Raw genomic sequence first — 18,451 nt, 5'->3', positions numbered from 1 at the left:
AGTCTGGATAATGTGGCTCCGTTTGAAGTGTGGATGATGGGTGATCCTGCAGCACTGGGGCTGCACAGACCCATTCATCCTCCAGATCACACACACACACGCGCACACACACTTTGTTGTTTGGAAAGAAGAAGGAGGCAGCTGAGAGGAGGGAGGTGTGGAGGAGTCAGCAGAGTGACGCTTCCTTTTTAATTTCGCCTGCGTGACTTTCTTCATGTCTTCGTCTTTTCTGTCCTCACATCAGGCCGAAATGAAATCCAGCTCAGGATTAGGAGGAGATCACTGAACTTCTCTTAAGCCTCCAATTTCTCTCCTCCCTCATCTGTGTCTCAACCTTCTTCCTTTTCTTCCTTCTCTTTTTTTTTTATTCGCTTATTTCTCTCAATATATTTAGTTTTTAACTTGTAGCTCGTCCCTCCACGTCGTCCCTCCACGTCGTTCCTTCTCGCTCGGCCTCTTATTTACCTCCGTCTCTCACTGTCTTTGAATCTTTTGATGCTTTTTTACTCTCTTGGACCTTTTTTCTTTTTTCTGTCTCTTAAATCCAACATTTATCTGATTAAAGCATCTTCTCCTCTCACAGGTTCTGTGGTTGTTCACCGACACCTGCTTTGCTTTCACCCGTGTTTACTTGCCAGCAGCCGTCCTCCCTGAGTTTGCTGCCACGTCGGTGTGCGACATGTCACGTTACCACCTGTACATCGACACATAGAATGAGAATTTCATCACCTGCGTCTACATGTGCGTCTTCTGCTCAGAAACAAACCGGGCAGCGAGTCGGTCACGTTAAACACGTATCAGTGAAGATCTGAGCGACTGACGAGGGTCAAAGTGTGACGGCTGGTGATCCAACACTGATCTGAATGTCAGGACAAATGAATTTGACAGGGTGGAGTAATACGGGGCTATAAGCTGTTTACCTGCGTACACCCAGCACGACACTGCAGATTACGGGAGGCTGATCCGTGGACACCTTCGGGGGTTTTGAGGAGTGGCAGCGGGGGAACTAGCCTTAACAAAAGTCTTTTAATTTATTATTATATAATCAAATTACTCCACAAACACCACCCTGCTGCAGTTATTACTCACTACAGCACCAAATGTAGTTTGGTAGCTCAACAAAATGCACCAGTCTTTCCAGTTTCCACCGGCTCTCCCTCCTCCCTTCTTCCTCCTCCCTTCTTCCTCCCCCTCTCCCTGCCCTGCTCCTCTCCTTCACCTGTTAGCGTTCACTCCTGCAGGGCACATTCTCTCAGCTTCTTTGTGTTCGTTCTTTCTTCTTCGGTATTAGAGCCTCTGCAGTGAAGCACCTTCACCTGACCACATCAGACAGGCGAGCCACCACCTGGGATAAAGATGAGGGAGAGCGGAGGGTGTTTTACCTAAAGCAGCGAGGGACAGGTTGGAGTGAATGTGGAGTCAGATTACCTGTGTGTGAGGAGCCGAGGACACAGGGTGATAGTTTACACCTCACGGCCACAACAGCACTCCTCTCCTTGCAGATGGATCCGACTGCTGCTTTGCTGCTTCCTTTGTTTCTGACTTGATTTATCTTCAGGCCGACAGTCGTCTGCTAAAGAAATTGGATTTGGCGCCTTCTCGACGGCTGCTGTCAAAGTATCACTGCAAACAGACTTAAACTAAAACCTGTGTAATCTTCACATTTGAGATCTAGATGTAGTTTTTATTCGATCACTACATCTAGCACATGTAGTGGTTATGTCGATCACATGTTTTAGCTGCACACTGATGATAATTCTGGGTCACGTCACCTAACTTACTTACTCACCTGTGGTTGTATCCATCTCCAGCCAAGTCCCTCTAACATATGGAATAGTGAGTCGTGTTTAAGGTCCCCGTCACCAGATTTGAACAAGTTGTTAATTTTAGATCCAGTAGCTGGTGACGTCACAGTGGCCTCACACGGTAGGATTCATTTAATGAACTTAATTCAGTGCAGTGTGGTAGATGGTTCCTCATCCTCCGACCTCAGTGGAAGGTTGCAGGTGTGAGTTCCTGCAGGATTTTCTCTTGGTAAAGTAAAAAACGATTTAAGGGGGAATCCTGTTTGGGTTTTTTTCTAGTATTGACACACAGGCAGAGCTGGATCTCAGTCACTGAGCTGCTGCCAAAAACAACTCGATCTCAGGAAGAGGAAAGTAGTTTCTCAGCGTGAACGAGGTCATCGAGGAGGTGAATCGTGTTCAGTGAATGTGCTGCAGGTTTGAGCTGCTTTACTTCTTCTAATGAAATGATAGAAAAATGAAGCACAAATTCAAATATTCAACTAAGCGCTTTAATCTTTATGGAGTCCAGGGTGCTCACGACTTAACGAATGGAAAATCCTTCAACTCTGTGATTGGTCGTTTTCAGCGTCCATTAACGTCCATATCAAACTAAATGTAGTTTATTACCTGAAGTAACTGAGACGTTCAGATGGATCCATGGTCAAAGATGACAATACGTTTAGTTTTCAAAGAGCAGCGTTCACATTACAACATGAAACATGTCCTGTCAGCTCATGTAGCAGTGAAATAATTAGTGAAGTAGGGAATTCACGCTTGTTAACGTGCAGTGATGTTGCTGTTTTTTTCTCACTGGTTGTTTTGTCGAACATCAGAAACAGACGAGTAGATGAGATTCTGTTTTTCTATTATTAGCTGTTTCACTGCAGGCTCAGCTCCCTGTAAGAGGAAAACACAGAAATGTTATTTGTGGTTGTTTTTACACAAAAAAATCTCAATCAACAGAAAAATCTACAGTCAGGCTGAAATTCAGAGAAGTCAAGGATGTGGGTAACGAGTCAGGGACGGACTGGTTAGAGCTGTCACATCATTTAATGAAGGTAAACACGTCGGATGGTCGCACCAATCATCACTCAGGAAACCCAAGTGATTCTCAAGCATTTTAGTTTTAGCCTCTGAACGTGAAACAACATCCCCAACCTGGAGAGGACACATTTCCCTCCACTAGATCTAAATCACATGATCGTTTCAACAGCGGTACAGAAGTTTGGATTTCACCAACAAAGGGGCTGAAAATGCTGCTTTCACATCTGTTCTTAAACTCATTCAACATTTGTAGAAGAGGTTTTGAACCACACTCAGCCCCATGTTTAACTGGGACGTCCTGGTTCAGGTCCAGACCAGAACCACCTCCTTCAGTCTCTGTTTCGTAAGTAAAATCTGAATGTGAGGTCTGCAGATTCTTCTGCACACTGGCCAATACCAATTTTCTGGCTTTGATCAAATGTAGTGTGCTGTAGATGTATCAAAGCTGCGGCTGAATAATAACTCGGTAATTACTCCCTCCCTCTCTGCGGGGCTGGGCTGCTGTTATCAGCTCTCAGTCTTGCTGCCTCGCTGCCTCCCGGAGCCGCCGATCTCTCCTGGCGCTTGTCTCTGTCTTATCTCAACCTCACAATTCACGGAGAGGAAGTTCTTAGAGGGCTGGGCCCGACAGATAGCGGCTGACCTGTCTCTTCCCTCTGGAGTGGTTTCTTTTTTAAGGAAGCTGCAATCTGCAAATGGAACTCAAATGGCTGACTAGATTACCCCCCCCACCCTTCACTTCTTCAGCTGTGCAGCGAACACACCCCTCACTGTCTGAGTCGGGGTGTATCCCTCCTCCTCGGGTCCCTGTGCACCTGTCTCTCCTTAATGAAGCAGGAATGCTGCCTGTGGATTCAGGTGTCTCGTCTTTGAAGCTGCCGCCCTGTTGGGAGTTTGAACTCGCTGAAGGGGGGGCCTCCCTGAACATGTCAAAGCCAGAAACCTGCCATTTGCTGCCTCTTTATAGCAATTCTTTCCATCTTTGCTGCTTTGATTGACTGTCTGATGTCGGCAGGCCTCCAGAAAAGAGCTGCACTTTGTTCCAAAACTGCTAATCAAGGTGGGGGATCTTTAGAGAGGAAGCTGTTGAATTTCCATTGACTGTTTTCTCTGCTCTGCCCCCCTCCTCCAGAAAAAGACACAAAAATCTTTTGTTTGCTTTTATCAAAGTCAATCAGATTTTCTCTGAACGTTTCTCTTCCCAAATTGAACTCTGTGCACACCTGGGGATTTCAAACGCCTCTTTATTTTATCAGCACGTTCAGGTTTCTGTTGTTCCTGCCGTGCAGTCAGCAGGTAAAAGCTGGAGAGGACGTCTCCGGCTTCACGGCATGAAAAATGCAAATTGCTGTTCCAGCATCTCCCTGTTTCAAAATAAAGTGTGCTGCAATCTAGGAAGCGTATCGTAATTGAAAAGAACAGTGTGTTAAGGTAGATCCGCTTAAATGCCAGTTAAGCCTATTAACGTCTTATCAGGAGTCACAGTGCATTTTATTTGCTGATTAAGAGATGCAGCAGGATGTTGGTGGTGGGTTTTTTTTCTAGCCAGCTGATGTTCCCCGTTTGTCCCCTGTGGGACGTCGAAGCTGCCGTGAAAAATGTGTGTTGCAGCAAATTTTCTGAGTGTGTCCGTTGTGATTTTTGTCTCTGACAGATGGTTCTGCTGACAGCGGGGAGCTGGACCTGAGTGGGATAGATGACAGTGAGATAGAGCTGGTATGTACCTGCTTCTTAATCTTTACACACTGAGTCATTAAAATCTGTTTTCACCAAAGATCCAGACCTTACAGAACAACAGGACCGTGATAAATTTAGTTGAACGTTTGGTCGTGATCCCAGATCCAAGAGAATCATTTTTCTCCCATATCCACCAGAGAATCCCATCATGCTGCAAAAAGGTTTTCAACACTGCTGCAATTATTGAAAATTAAATGACACTTTAAAGTGTAAACACAAGGCAGCAGGGTAAGATCTGCTGGCCGGGAGGAAATACCCCGATTTTTCAGAATGGTCCATCGTTGATGTCAAGTTCGTAACTGATCGTTTTGGGCTCGTACACCTGCAGCTCCACACGCAGCCTCCTGCAGTTTGAGAGCTGATCCAGGGTCGGTGTCTGGTTTGAACCAGTTTTGACCCACAACCGGCTATGATGTAAGCAGGAGTGCACTATTAAGGTCGCACTTAACAAAAAACGGACTCTTCTTGTATCTCGGACATTTCCAGCAGTTATTTTATCATGTTGTAAGTAACGTGATGGCTGATGGAGTCTGAAGGGGGAAGACGACAGCGCGTCCTGTCCGTTATGTTGTAAACAAACCTCCTTGTTAAGTCAAAGCAGAAACGGTAGCGATAGATACGACGACCTGCTGAATCAAACATCCACCACACTTCATCCACTCCACCTGCTCTCCGGTCTTTAAGTTCCACCTCGTGTTTCTCGCCCTGATACACCCACACTCCAGTTTGGAATTGGTTCCTACAGTAGTGAATATATCACTAAACTAGCTTGTTCCATTGGACATGTGTTCATAATCTTGTGGTTTTCTTTTCCTCGTCTCTGCTTCTCTTCAGTATCTGCTGAGTGACAAAGAAATCAAAATCAAGACGGCGCTGTGGATGGCAGAAAACTCAGACTACCTCAAAGAGCAGAAAGGTACTTTTCTTGCAGCTTGATTTTCGTGTTTGTGTTTCAAAGCAGAGTCGAACTTTAGTTTGTGTGGCTGGTTTGAGTTAAACCTCCATCTCAACTGTGCAGCACTCAGCTTGTGGCCTGTGAATATATGGGTTTGTTTTTGTATCCAGAGTAGACGTCGCAGAGCCACAATCTGACGCCACCGCAGCACGAAGTAAAGACAAAGAGCAGAATCCCAGCGTCACTAGAACTCTGCTAGATCAATCTGCATTTATCAGTATATTTAGTATTTATATGTTGTCCGTGTCCGTGATGGAAGCTGCACAGCGCGGCGCTAATCCTGATCTTTTCTGTGTATCCCTACAACATCCACCCTGTCAGAGCCCATCTTCTCTGCAGCAGAGAAGATCTGCTCTCAGAAGAAGGCGACCCTCACGAGACCACGTGGAAACGCTGACTGTCCTCCGTTTCATTCTAAAATTGTGATTGATGTGGTTCCAGCAGAGAATGCACATTTACTTCGACATCGACATCCGGTTGTTTTATTTAGATGGATTGTTTGATTGTTTGATTCATTCAAGGAAGGAAAAAGGGATTTTTATTTTAAAACAACCTCAAGCTAAACTTAAAAGTTGCTGCATGAACATGAACTCACATAGTCGACCATTCATTTTAACAATAGGTGGATAGTTGCAGCTTTAATCACCACCTGCCTCACGCTCTATTACGCTCTGCGCTGCTTCACATACATGAAGCGAAATATTGAGTGTAACTGGAGATGCTCACACTGTCTGTGCATCAAGACCTGAATAAAAAAAGGGTCATGTTTCTTTTTTCTGCTTTCAGAAAAGGAGGCCAAGATAGCGAAGGAGAAGGAGCTCGGCATCTACAAAGAGAAGAAGGTAACGGCACTCAGCTGATAAGATGCTGTGTGATGGTCTAATAGAGTTGAAATAGAGAGGATCAGTCCGAGATGAGATGAATCAGTAGTGAGATTTCATGTTCAATCTGTTTTACAACCTGAGGCTTCAGAACCTGCACCACTTCATTCCCTCATTGCATCGTCACTTCTCACAGCAGCTTCCTCAGCAAAGGCCTGGTTTAAATCTATTGTGAGAGATGTTTGTTCATCATCTAAATCTGTGACACACAGACCATCAGAGAGAAGCATTAAGTCCTCAGCTACTGGTTCCTTCTCATTTCCTGTTACTGGTTCTGGCTCAGTGCAGATCCAACATCTGCTCCCTGCTTTTAACTAGCTGCCCTGACTGTAGTGGAACTGATCTAATGAGACATGCAGCTCCTGACTGCACTGATCCAACATCACAGACACGAGGATGAATAAATACCACAGAGGGTATTCTGGTTCTGTTTCTGCACAACAAAGTGAGCAGACATTAGGGTGACGCTTCGAGTCGGGGGGGTCGGACATGTCCGACTGTGGTGTTGGGTCTGTGAAGAAACCTTTTCACAGACGGAGTCGTGTGGAAGTTTTAGTAAACAGAAAGTTGTTTTTTTCTGCAGCCAGAGTTTGGAATGAGGTGAAGGTTAATGTGGAATAACTCACGCTGGGTGATAACCTCAATCTTGTGTCTTAATTGAGATAAATTACCGATTTTATGAACGTGTTCTGTGCTGTTGATTGTCTGAAATGAAACTCACTCATTTCAGAGGACAAATCCCTCCAATCTGAGACCCAGATGGTCTAATAGGAAGGAATATCTGCAGATAACATTTGACCCCAGTCTGCCAGAGTAAATGGAACTGGAATAAAGTTTGATCAGCTAGAAGGTCATTTATCATGGCCTGGTTCTAATGTGACGTTTGTGAAGCTTCAGGAAAAGAAGTTGTTACTGACATAATGTTACTGACTAATACTGGAAACTGGAAACTTTGATTCATTAAACTTTTGATTAGTGTTTGTAGCCGGTTCAGTTGGAATTCACCTCATTAACTCTATTTTTACACAAACAGAACAACTGTGCTGGATAAAGAGAATTCATCCCTAACAAGTCTGATCCCCTGTTAATGTAGCAGCATCATTAGTTCAAACTACTACTGTGGTGATATATAAACAAAGGACGTCACCACCGCACGTTAAACATTAAACCTGCTAAATATCAGCATGTTGGCTGAGGATATAAACATTAATCTCATAAAACAGACACTGATACGATTTAAAGGGATCTAAATAGTATTTAAATCTTCTTATATTGTTTGATTCATACGTCTGGTTTAGTAAAATAAAGCCGTTTTTATACAGTGGCTGATTATTTAAGGCCTGGTAACAGCAGCCTGAAGTTAATATGAGGGGTTATAATAATAATAATAATAATAATAATAATAATAATAATAATAATAATAATAATAACCTTTATAACTAATAGATGTGCATGTTTTAGATGTTGTACCTGAGCTGCGTAAACGTTTTCCTGAGTGTGTTTGTTCTCTTTTTAAAATCGTGACAGCCGAGAGGCCCGTCAAAGAGGCGTCCCCAGATCCGAGCCAGCACGGCAGACGAGGCGATTGAGAAGATGCTGGAGCAGAAGAAGATCTCCTCCAAGATCAACTACGACGTCCTGAAGGACCTGAACGTCAAGCCCGGCGCCAGCCCGGCTCGCAAGGCCGAGTCCCCGAAGACGCCATCGACTGCCACCAAGCTCGCCGGTCGCAACAACAAACCAGCACGAGCTCCGCTGAGCCTCAGCACGCCGCTCAGCACCCTGGGAAAAAGGTTGGTGGACAGCGTGTTTGTAGCATGTTGAACCAGGTTTTCATGGATGAAAACCAGGTTTCATCGGTGGTTTGTTAAAACCTGCTGCTGTTTAGTTTCACCTAGAACTTAATGCTAGTTTCGTCCTTTACATCCAGCTCCTCTTTCAGCATTAAACTTTTCATATTGTGAACATATTAAACAGCTCCTATGTCTAAGTCTTGAGTAAACGTGACCTCTAACAGATGACAGCTGTTCTGAGGAGATGCTGAATTAATGTGGTCAAGTGGTCAATGTGTGTTTTTAATCAATAATTCAGCTGTTCCGTCCGTCATCATAAATACTTCTGAGTAACCTTATTACCTGTCACGTCATCCTTCAGTATAAACACCTGAAGTACGTAAATCCATATTTAATTATGTTGGCGCCTGCTCAGACCCCCCCACCCAGTGCAAACAGCTGTTGAATGAAGATGAGCTGGATAGATGCTGTTTACTCACGTTCCTCCTGCCACTCAGGTCCTCTCCGCCCATCTTTAGTTTCTCTCACTCATGAAGGTGAGACTACACCTGACGCCCAGATGGATCCCAGTTCTCTGTCTCGGTTTTTGGTTTTTTCTTCCAGACAGGATGTAAAAACGATCTAAAGTGCGTCTTGTGTGCAGGATTTGTCCCTGATAGCTGCTCTCCTGCCTCCTTTCACCACATGTATTCACCTCTCAGATGAATTTAATGGGTGCACGGACAGAAGCTGAGGGTTTTTTCTAGTTTGTTTGGTTTTGGGGGAAATTGGTTTCCTATGACTCCTATGTATTTTTTAAACCTCTTACACTTAGTGTTGGTTTTCTGGTCCAGCTTGATGTTTTATTGGAGTCGGACAGAGGCGGCTGTTTAGTGATGTCTCCTCCCACCTTGAGCTGTTGTGTTTGACAGAAATGTGTTTTAAAATAATAATAATTTAATTTGTATTAGCCTGTTCTAACACCTATCATCTTATTAATGTCAAAGTTGGTGCTTAAATCTGTGGACCTTCATGTCCACGTGTCCACGTGTCCAAGTGTCCTGGAAACACTGAGACTGAAACAACTAACCATCAACCTTCAATGTGTGACTCGTGTCGTGTGAGCCAATTAGTTTGTTTAGTCCTGATTTAACTGGACAACAAAACGTAAAATAAAAAATAAAAAAGTCAATAACAGGAAATAAAACCGACGTCACTGTTTGGACGTAAGCTGCAGCCTCGGGCTTCAAATCCCCACACACACACACACACACACACACGCACACACACACACACACATGCACACGCACACACACACACACACACACACACACACATGCACACACTCATGCACACACACACACACACACACACACACACGCACACACACACAGACTCTGACAGATTGATTAATGACACAAATTATGACACATTACAGCACTTCCCATTTAGAGGACGGTAATGTGATGCTTTATTGATTGTTGAAGGGAAATTGCCTTTGTGTTCGCTCCCCTCCACAGGGAGGTCGGAGGTCAGCTGCAGCACAGTGGCAGTGATGCAGTGTCTTGCTCGAGGACACTTCAGCAGAGGCTTTAATCTGCATCCTCCTGCTGAAGGGTCTGATTCATCCGTCTTACAAAACACAAGGATGGAAAGGATCCTCAATGTTGTAAATAAACGTCGTTTTCACTGTTTCCAGATTGAATCAGCGAGAAAGAAGAATTTAGATTATTTATTTAAACAGAAGCTGCAAGAAAACTATTGGAAAATACTCCGTTTCAAGTAGAACTTGAGTAAAAATACATTCAGGGAAAGTATCGGTTAATTCATTACGGTGTTGGAAACTCTTGAATCTGTCTTCAGAAGCTTCTTCCTGTCAGATCCTCAGACTGAATGGGAGGTGTCTGTGCCACTGAAGGAGTGTTTGCTTTAGATCATGGTGGTGATAAAGGTCATCAGGCTAAGTCCCTTCCAGGACTTCTCTGGATGTGGCTGTATTCATTCTTGTCTGAGTCTGATCAGTCTCCCTGTTCCTCCCATATGATGACGCTGCCACCACCATGCTTCACCACAGGCGTAGTGGATGAGTTCTCTTTGGTAAACTCCAAACAGACTCTGCTTAACCATAAAGACCTGATTGATGGTGTGTTACTGAGATGTTCATGTAGGTTCTCTGAACCCCGCAGAGGACTTTGGGTTCTTAGCCACAGTTTTCCAGACAGATTCCATAAGTCTCGCTGACTATTTTGACATTTAACTAGCTGTAAAATCAGTTCATAGAAAACTGAGATTTTGATGTAGATGCTCTTGAACGGTAAAATATCTTGATCCATAGTCTGACCCTGTATTTATCAATGAGATGTTGTGATTGCACCAAACTAACAGGAGCAGTGGACTGAATGGAGCTGAGGGCTGCTGGATTTGAGCCGCTCCAGTTGGTTAATGGCTGCTGCCAGAATGTAGTAGATCTCTTCCCTGGAAAGCCGAGAGGCTCTATGAATGAAAGATCATCTCCGGTTGTTTTGGTATTACTCTCTCTGAAGAGGGTCATCACTGATTCAAGCCTTGTCTGGTGTTTTTAAGAATGGATGCTCTTACCTGAAGTGCTTGACCAGTCAGTTTTGAAAATGCTTTCCTGTCTCGTCAGTGAATCATTGATGTTCATCTCCGTTCTGAATTTTTCATTTCACACTTTCTTTCATATTTACTTCTTTCTTTCTTCACTGAATGGAAACTTGCTCCATCCATTTATCCAGAAATCGCTGAACTCTGCACTTTGTTGCACTGAATGAACAACAATGCTTTCAACCCCTGCGGTTTTTCGGTTTTCAGTAGCTCTACCCACAAGCCATTAAGAACAAGAAAAAGCCCCACGGCTTAGCGAGCAGCTACACGGTGATAATCTCCCATTCTCTAATAGCATGTCAGTGGCAGCAATGGAATGAAAAAAATCACAGGAAGCACAAAAACCATCTCAACCAGCGGCCGTTGAGCACAGAATGGTCTCTTTCAGCCCGGTGGTCAAGGAGCAGACTGTTGCTCCGGCCCCTGAAAAGGTTGTTGTGCTGGTTATTGAAAAAGGGGAGAGGCCTGGTGTCAGGGAGACCTATGAAAGTGCAGGAGAAGGCTGCTGACAGTGCATCCATTGTGCCTTGTTTCGAGGCCTCGCTGAGGGGCTACACTGAGGCATTGTGCTGCGCCGGCCTCCCCTCCCTCTCCTGGTTCCTCCTCCAGGCTCCTGCCTGCGCCCAGTTCTCCACTTGAGGGTTTGCTCTTGTCGATTTGGGCTCTTGCTCTGCGTCAGACCTGCTTTAGGCTCTGAAGATCAGCCTGGAGTTATTCTCTTGTTCTCCTTTCTGCAGGCACGTCTCGTTATTTTGGTGCTCAGACATCCACTTGAACCCGTCTAGTTACTCATAATAAAATGCAAATAATATTAAAATTGTCTGAATTGTTCATAGCTTGCTCATAAATATTGTGACTTTTGGAGGCGTAATGTGTTTTGACTTCAGCCTGCGTGTTTCTGTTCTTTGCTTTATTGGTTGTGACACTGATTTGATTATTTTGAAGCTGTGTGAACATTTACATACCGATCGTCACAGAAATGTATTTCAAATTCAAATGAACGGTAAAAAGCCAAATACATGCTGATGAGTTATGTTATTAACCCAGTATGCAGACTTTTCAGTGGTGATAAAATCTAGTTAACAATTCAATAAACACGTGTAATAACGGGTGGTAGAGTTCTTTCGAGGTCAACTGTGACTAATTTTTATAACTAGTTGTCAGATACTAGAACAAAACATAAATCTCAACATCTTTTATCTTTTTAGAGACAAATAATTTGATAATGTCTAAGTTTATTAGACAACTTAACTTAATTCATGTACCTTTAACTTGTCAATGATGAACTGTGCCACCTACATGACGGCTAATTTAGATTTTTGCCCAGTTTCTGCAACAATCAACAGAACAAATATAAACAAACGTTGCGTATTTCTGTCACCGTCTCATGACATCGTGGCGCTTTGCCTTCTTCTTTGTGAACTGCATAATAAATTATTACAGCTGCAGCAGCTCTGTCCTGTAAAACATAGCCGGTCTCGGTTGTTGGTGTAAAAGAAAACACTTAAAGTCTGGTTCTTGAAGACTTTCCTGTCTCATCATATTCTTAAATGATGAGACTAAATCGCCTTTTCTTTGCTGGTGCAGAGTGTCATCGTGTTGCGTGTCAAGTCCTGAGATTTCAGTCATCTTCAGGTCTTCCTCCAGCCTGAGGCGATATCCTCGTTCCTAAAAACAGACCCATTTTCATCATTGTGCTCCCATCATGTCTTCTGCTTTTAAAAATCAGCCCCGTTCACCACCTTCCATCCACTTTTCCGCCACTTTCTTTATCTCTACAATTTCTACACATTTACCTCCTCACATCTTTCCTTCACCTTCTCCTTCCAGTGCCTCCTCATCGCTCTCGTTCTTTCCCCTCAATTTCCTCCCACTTTCTTTTCAATCTTCTTTGTTTCACTCGTCCAATTTCGTCTCTGCTTCATCCCACTTTTTGCTTTTTTTTTTCCCTTCTCCCGACCTCCTCCTCTCTCCTCTGCCTGTCCTCTATTCTCTCGCCTACTTTTCTAATCCTCCATGTCTCTGTCTCTCAGTTAAAAGCCCTCAGCAGCAGCTACAGGCCTGTTGTATCACTCTGCACCATCAGGTCGGCTCTAGCTTTGGGCTTTTGCAACTTGCTAACGAGTTCTTTGTCTTTTTTCCTTCTCTTGTAGTTTTTTCCTCCCTGTTTTGTCTCTTTCATCTTTTCTCTTCATCTCCACACTGAAGTGTTTGCACTTTACCAAACATGATGTAAAATTGTCTCACTTCACTCAAGTTTGATGGCAGAACTTGAAGATGAGCAGTGAAGCTGCTGTGACGATTGAGGGTCCAGTCGGAGTAAACAGAAAGCAGCAAGGGGCAAAGTTAGAGCTGTTAGGACTCTGTTGATATCGTCCTTAACTTGTTGTTGTTGTTAAAGGTCAAAGGGGGATTTTGTTGCTGCGCAACGTTGCTCTACGTTTTTACGTCAACTTGAGTTTGACGCTTGAGTTTTTGGTTTGATTGTAATCAGTTCCTGTTTGGTTTGCCGGACTTGTCTTCATTTAGAGAACAGAGCTTTTGTTGTCAGTCAGTGTTAGTGAACTGGACTGGACTTCCTGGATGGGAGAATTTATTTTGACGCTTTAATTGCTGTTGGAAGCTGTTTGACTTTTTCTTTTCTTTTGTAAGAACGTTTTTGGCGTCTCTCTGAAGATTGTGGGCCAATAACTCTGATTTGAAAAAGCTGAAATGAGTATAAATATTTGGTCGGAGGTATTAAATCCAGCATGAGACTCAAGTATGGAAATTCAGTGTTTGAATTAAAATCAACTTGAACAGACGTTCATATAAACAAAGCTTTCCCTGCTCCTTTAAACATAGTCACTGTCTGTGTCAGACTCGTTCTCACTTGGGGGAAACGTTGTGAATATTTCCCATTCTCTCTGGTGTTGTGCTGAACAGTCCTCATGGGTGGGTTCAAACAAAAGGAGCTAATTTCTAAGTTTTGTATCGGATCCAGATGTAAACACCGGGAAATAAAAGCTGATGATCTTTAATGTTAAGCCCAAATGTTTTCAGTCTACAGCAGAAATAAAGGAGCTGGCCTCACTGTTCCAATACTTTTGGAGAGGAGTGTGCATATGCACCTCAATTTTGTATTAAGAGCAGCTTGAAAACTCTCAAACTGTTTCTTTAAATACTGCAGGGAGGAATAGTACAAAGCTGCAAAGGGCTGCAGGCATCAGACTTTAATTCGGTTGTGTGGCTCCGTACCTCCAACACCCCATCAAGGTAAACAACTTCACTTTGCTGTGGGGAGCAGTGGAAAAACAGTCGAGTGTTTTGGTGCATCTCGACTTCCTGTGGCTCAGTGAGAGGAAACCCACCACTTTGTCGGCTCAGTGTGGTGCTGATGTAGACGCCTCAGACTACAAGTGTTCAGGAACGACACTGAACCAACAAAGTCATCCAGCACCGTCCTGCAGTGACCAGTTCAGCTCTTGATAATCGTCAAGATGAAGGATAAAATGAAGATGATGCTGTAACAGAGTCGTACATTTTTGTCTCAGCAGCATTCTGGCCTCTGATAAATCTGAAATTACTCAAATGCTATATTCTGCATCCCATCTTAACATATCTACAGATACGCTGCGACACTGCGACTACATTTAATCTGTAGGCTTCGTTCCTCCTCATGTCTGGCTGCACGTCCACGAGACATCACTACAGTATAAACACAGGTCTGACGATTTAAATGATCCAGTATTTTACAAGAAAAACACATTTTGCTGTTTTATGGAGACTTTCTGTAAATTGCAAACTTGCGAACACGTTGTTCCTCCATTATTTCATTTATTGTTTTAATTTGTTTCTTTTGGGTATCAGATCATCTTTGTCACGTTTTAATCCAGCAGATAAAGACTTCTTCTTCTTCTTCTTCTTCTCCTCCCTCCGTCATCCTGTCTTTGTTTTGTCGTTCCTCTCTGTATTCCTGCTAACTCGGGGACAGAAGGACCCTCACTGTACTGGACCGTCTCGAGGTTCATGCACTCATTTACTTCTCCCTCTTTCTCCTACCCCCCCCTACCCTCCCCGCCCCCCCCTCCTGTTTCTACACCGTCCACCTCCTCCAGCCAGCTGCCAAACAGACCCTCCCTGTTCCCTCCATCCCTACTGCAGGATGGAAAAGCAGTCTTCCAGAAATAGCCCAGATAATTGCCCTCCAGTGATATTTTTCCTCCTCTCAGTCGCTCTTTGCGCTTCGCTGCTCGTTCATCTGTTGTTTTCACACTCAGACTTTTTTTTTTCTTTATTTTCTTTGTAGAGAACTCGTCTGATCCTTAAACTTCTTTAGTGAGAAGAGATGGAAAAGAAAAAGAAAATTCCTGACAGCATTTTTTTTTCCTCAGAGGGAGGGGGGCCGGGGCAACCATTTTGGTCTGTGTTGGTTTTCCAGAAATGTAAATGGGAACCACACACTGAGGCCAGCACTGGAGAGAAACTGAACACTCAGCACTTTCGTGGCCAGATGTTGCTGCTGCCACCACTTGTCCAAAGCTGTGCCAGAGGACGGGAGAGAAAAAGGAAATGGTTCACAATTTGTTTTCTCAGGCTGATGAAGCAGGTGTCGTGTGAAAGTCAAAAAGTCACCGGTATAAAAAAAAGTAAAGAAGCGGTAGATCGAACCCTGACCCGACCGAACTCTGGTTGAATCTCCACCCGCAGTGAAATGTGAGACATCAGAGCTGCTGGCTGCAGTTTGCATCATATACTTGATGGAAGAGGATGTTTTTCCTCGTTATGTGGCCAGCTGTGTTAGGGGAGGGTGTATAATTTGTCTGTGGTTTGCAGCCCCTCCCTGCGAGTCTCTGATCCCGCAGCTCTCACTCTACCCTCCCCCTGCAAACTGTGACCAATGAGCCGTTGGATGCTGGTGGAGGTTAGCAGCAGACAAACAGACGGACAGAGGGTCCTGGGTGCTCCACCCTCCCTCACTCCTGGGACTCTCCACCACCCACCTAATGAATGGGGGCACGATGAGATTAAAACCTCGTTTCCGCAAAGTGTAAACTTTGCAGGAACTAAGGTTATGATGATGGTTTTAAAGCCAAGACAAGTTTATTTACACGACCAACGTTGTACTCACAGCTGCTCTAATTAAAACTATGTTAACAATGTGAAAGGATTTGATTTGTTCCTAGTGACAAACCAGCACTTATTGATTTTATAGCTTCCTTTACTTCTGCAGAGTGTTTTAGTGTCTTGGCATGTCCATATCTGATCTTCATCTAAGTCAAGAGCATTAACAAATATGATAATAACACAAAAAAATTCACATCTTTCATGTCTTTATTAGGGACAACCATAAAAATCTCATATTGATAGTGGAAAAAGTATGTGAATAACTATTGAATTGAAAAATTTGTCTTGTAAACTTTTTGAGTTTGCTCCGTACAAGAAGAATACTCTTATGTGAGCCACGCCTCACCAAAAGGAGCTTTTAGAGGGTCTACGATCAAGAATTGTGGATTTACATGAAGCTGGAAAGGGTTAAAAAGTGATGTAAGAGACTTTAGAAATTCTCCAGTCAAAATGATCCCAAGAGAACAAGAATCAATGAGGTAAAGAAACAACCCAGAGTGACGGATAAAGATTTGAAGGCATCATTGGAACTGGCTAACATCTGTGTTCATGAGTCTACAGTAGGTAAAACATTGAACTAGCGGGGTGTCTATGACAGGACACCATGAAGGAAGCTGCTGTAATAAAAAGAACATTGCTGCAGCCTGAAGTTTGTCAAAGAGCACATTGACACTCCACAGCATTGACAAAATGTTTTGTGGACTGATGAAACTGAGATTGAATTATTTGAAAAGAACACACACACATCTGCATCGACAAAGATTCTTCAGGATAATGTGAGAATGTCTGTACGTTAAGAGCCACACATGAGACGTCCATGGTTTTATGGTTGTTCTCAATAAAGATATGAAAGATCAGAATTTATTTGTGTTATCACTTTAGTCACATCGTATTTGTTTATACTGACTTAGATCAGATCACATTTTATGACAGATTAAAGCAGAAAACCACAACATTTCAAAAGGTTCAAAGGAAAAGATCATGTGCACATCAGGACACAGTATAAATTAATTAATAAATTAACGCCGTCATTGTTTCCCAATGACCAGCTATGGACTCTGGGAAGAGGCTAAAACTCAGATAATTTCATTTTACTTCTATATGAAACAGAAATAAATCAACAAACACTGAGTGAACAAATGTTTCCTGTTGGACAATAAATCACTAAATTAACAGAAATGGTTTCACACGCAGACGTGAGGCCGGTATCTCAGGTTTTAGTATTTTGGTCACATTTTAAATGAAGCACATTTCCATTTCCATCTTTCGTTTCCACTCTCATCTGCAGAGATGTTGAGATTTTTAATCCTCTCACCCCCCCACCCTCCTCAGAGCCATGTCTCATGAAGCACTGAAAAACGAGAGCATCTCTTTGATTCTGGACATCCGGCTCTGCTTGCAGCAGCGACAGCAGCTTTCCCTCCACAGCCTCTTCATCCAAACAGCTTTCAACGGCCAAACCTTTGTTCTCCAGCGCGCCTCACACTGTAACTAATGGGACAGCCAGGCCTGGAATTTCAAGGGGAACTCTAAAAACTGGGCCATTTGGAGAATATCCCCGTTTTTATCCACGTCTTAGCCACAGAAAAAAGAAAAAACAGCCCAGCCAGCAACTGAAAATGTTGACACTAAAAGAGTTGATGCGATTGTGGTAGTTCATGGCCTCGTGGGGCCTCAGCGTGGCTTAGCAGCTGAAGTTTCCCCCCGGAGGAGACGCTGTACCGCTGAAGTGCATTGAGATACTTTATCTTTTGTCCCTCTTTATCTCCACTCTCAAGTCTGTTCTCTTAAACCCCAAGATGATATATTAGTTCCATTTTTAAATTTTATTCCCTTTCCCTGCTAAGTTTTATTGACACCCCCCCCCTCCCCACCCCAGCTATTGCCAGTTGTCAGCCAGTGGCTAAACGGCCTCCCTCAATCGCCTTTTCAGCTCAGGCTTAGTCTCATTGGCAGTAAGCTGATTAGGAACGAGCTGCTAAACCCGGCAGAGACTGATAGCCTAACAGAGAGAGTCGCAGCCGAGTGGATGAGTGAGGCAGGTGAGAGAGGGGAGGAGGGTGAGACAGACGAGAGGGAGAGCTAGTGAAAGGCTGGATAGTGAGACAGGAGCGAGGCAGAGATTAATCGATGGGAGGAGGGGGGGGCATGACGTCAGTGAGGCTTATGGGAAACAGTAAGTGTAGCTGTGGGAATAAAAGGGTGAAGCAGCTTCTGTCCTGCTTTGACCTCCTATAGACACCGAACAGAGACCGAAGCGTTGATACATGAGCACAACTGAAGGACGAGAGACAAATAAGACATGAAGTGAAAGAGTCTTCATTTTGTTATTATGGTAAATGGATGAGTGTGTGTGGGGGGGGCGGGGGCAGTAGGAAGAAGGCGAGGACACAGGAAGGAAAAGAACTATGAATGTATTAGCTTGAGTCATTTGTAAAATCTGATAAACTGTAAAAGAGGCTGATCACAGGGAAAATGTTGAGTGAACAGTAAATACAGGAGGAACAGAGCTGCACCTTCATTCATTAGTTGGCAGCAAGAAGG

The 18,451-nt window shown here is 43.7% G+C and overlaps 1 protein-coding gene across 1 annotated transcript in view; it reads left to right on the top strand.

Moving 5' to 3' along the window:
• LOC113148314 (transcription factor IIIB 90 kDa subunit-like) overlaps positions 1 to 18,451 on the top strand; it is an 85,587-nt gene that overhangs the window by 44,402 nt on the left and 22,734 nt on the right. Inside the window, exons 13-16 of the mRNA XM_026339977.1 lie at positions 4,486 to 4,547; positions 5,403 to 5,484; positions 6,310 to 6,365; positions 7,932 to 8,197. Of these exons, the coding sequence (XP_026195762.1) occupies positions 4,486 to 4,547; positions 5,403 to 5,484; positions 6,310 to 6,365; positions 7,932 to 8,197 (466 nt within the window). The remainder of the gene's footprint in view (positions 1 to 4,485; positions 4,548 to 5,402; positions 5,485 to 6,309; positions 6,366 to 7,931; positions 8,198 to 18,451) is intronic.

The sequence above is a fragment of the Anabas testudineus genome, chromosome 22 (genome assembly GCF_900324465.2).
Source record: "Anabas testudineus chromosome 22, fAnaTes1.2, whole genome shotgun sequence".
In the NCBI taxonomy this organism is placed as follows: Eukaryota; Metazoa; Chordata; class Actinopteri; order Anabantiformes; family Anabantidae; genus Anabas; species Anabas testudineus.
The sequence above is the reverse complement of the archived record's forward strand: the minus strand, read 5'-3'. Positions and strand labels throughout refer to the sequence as shown.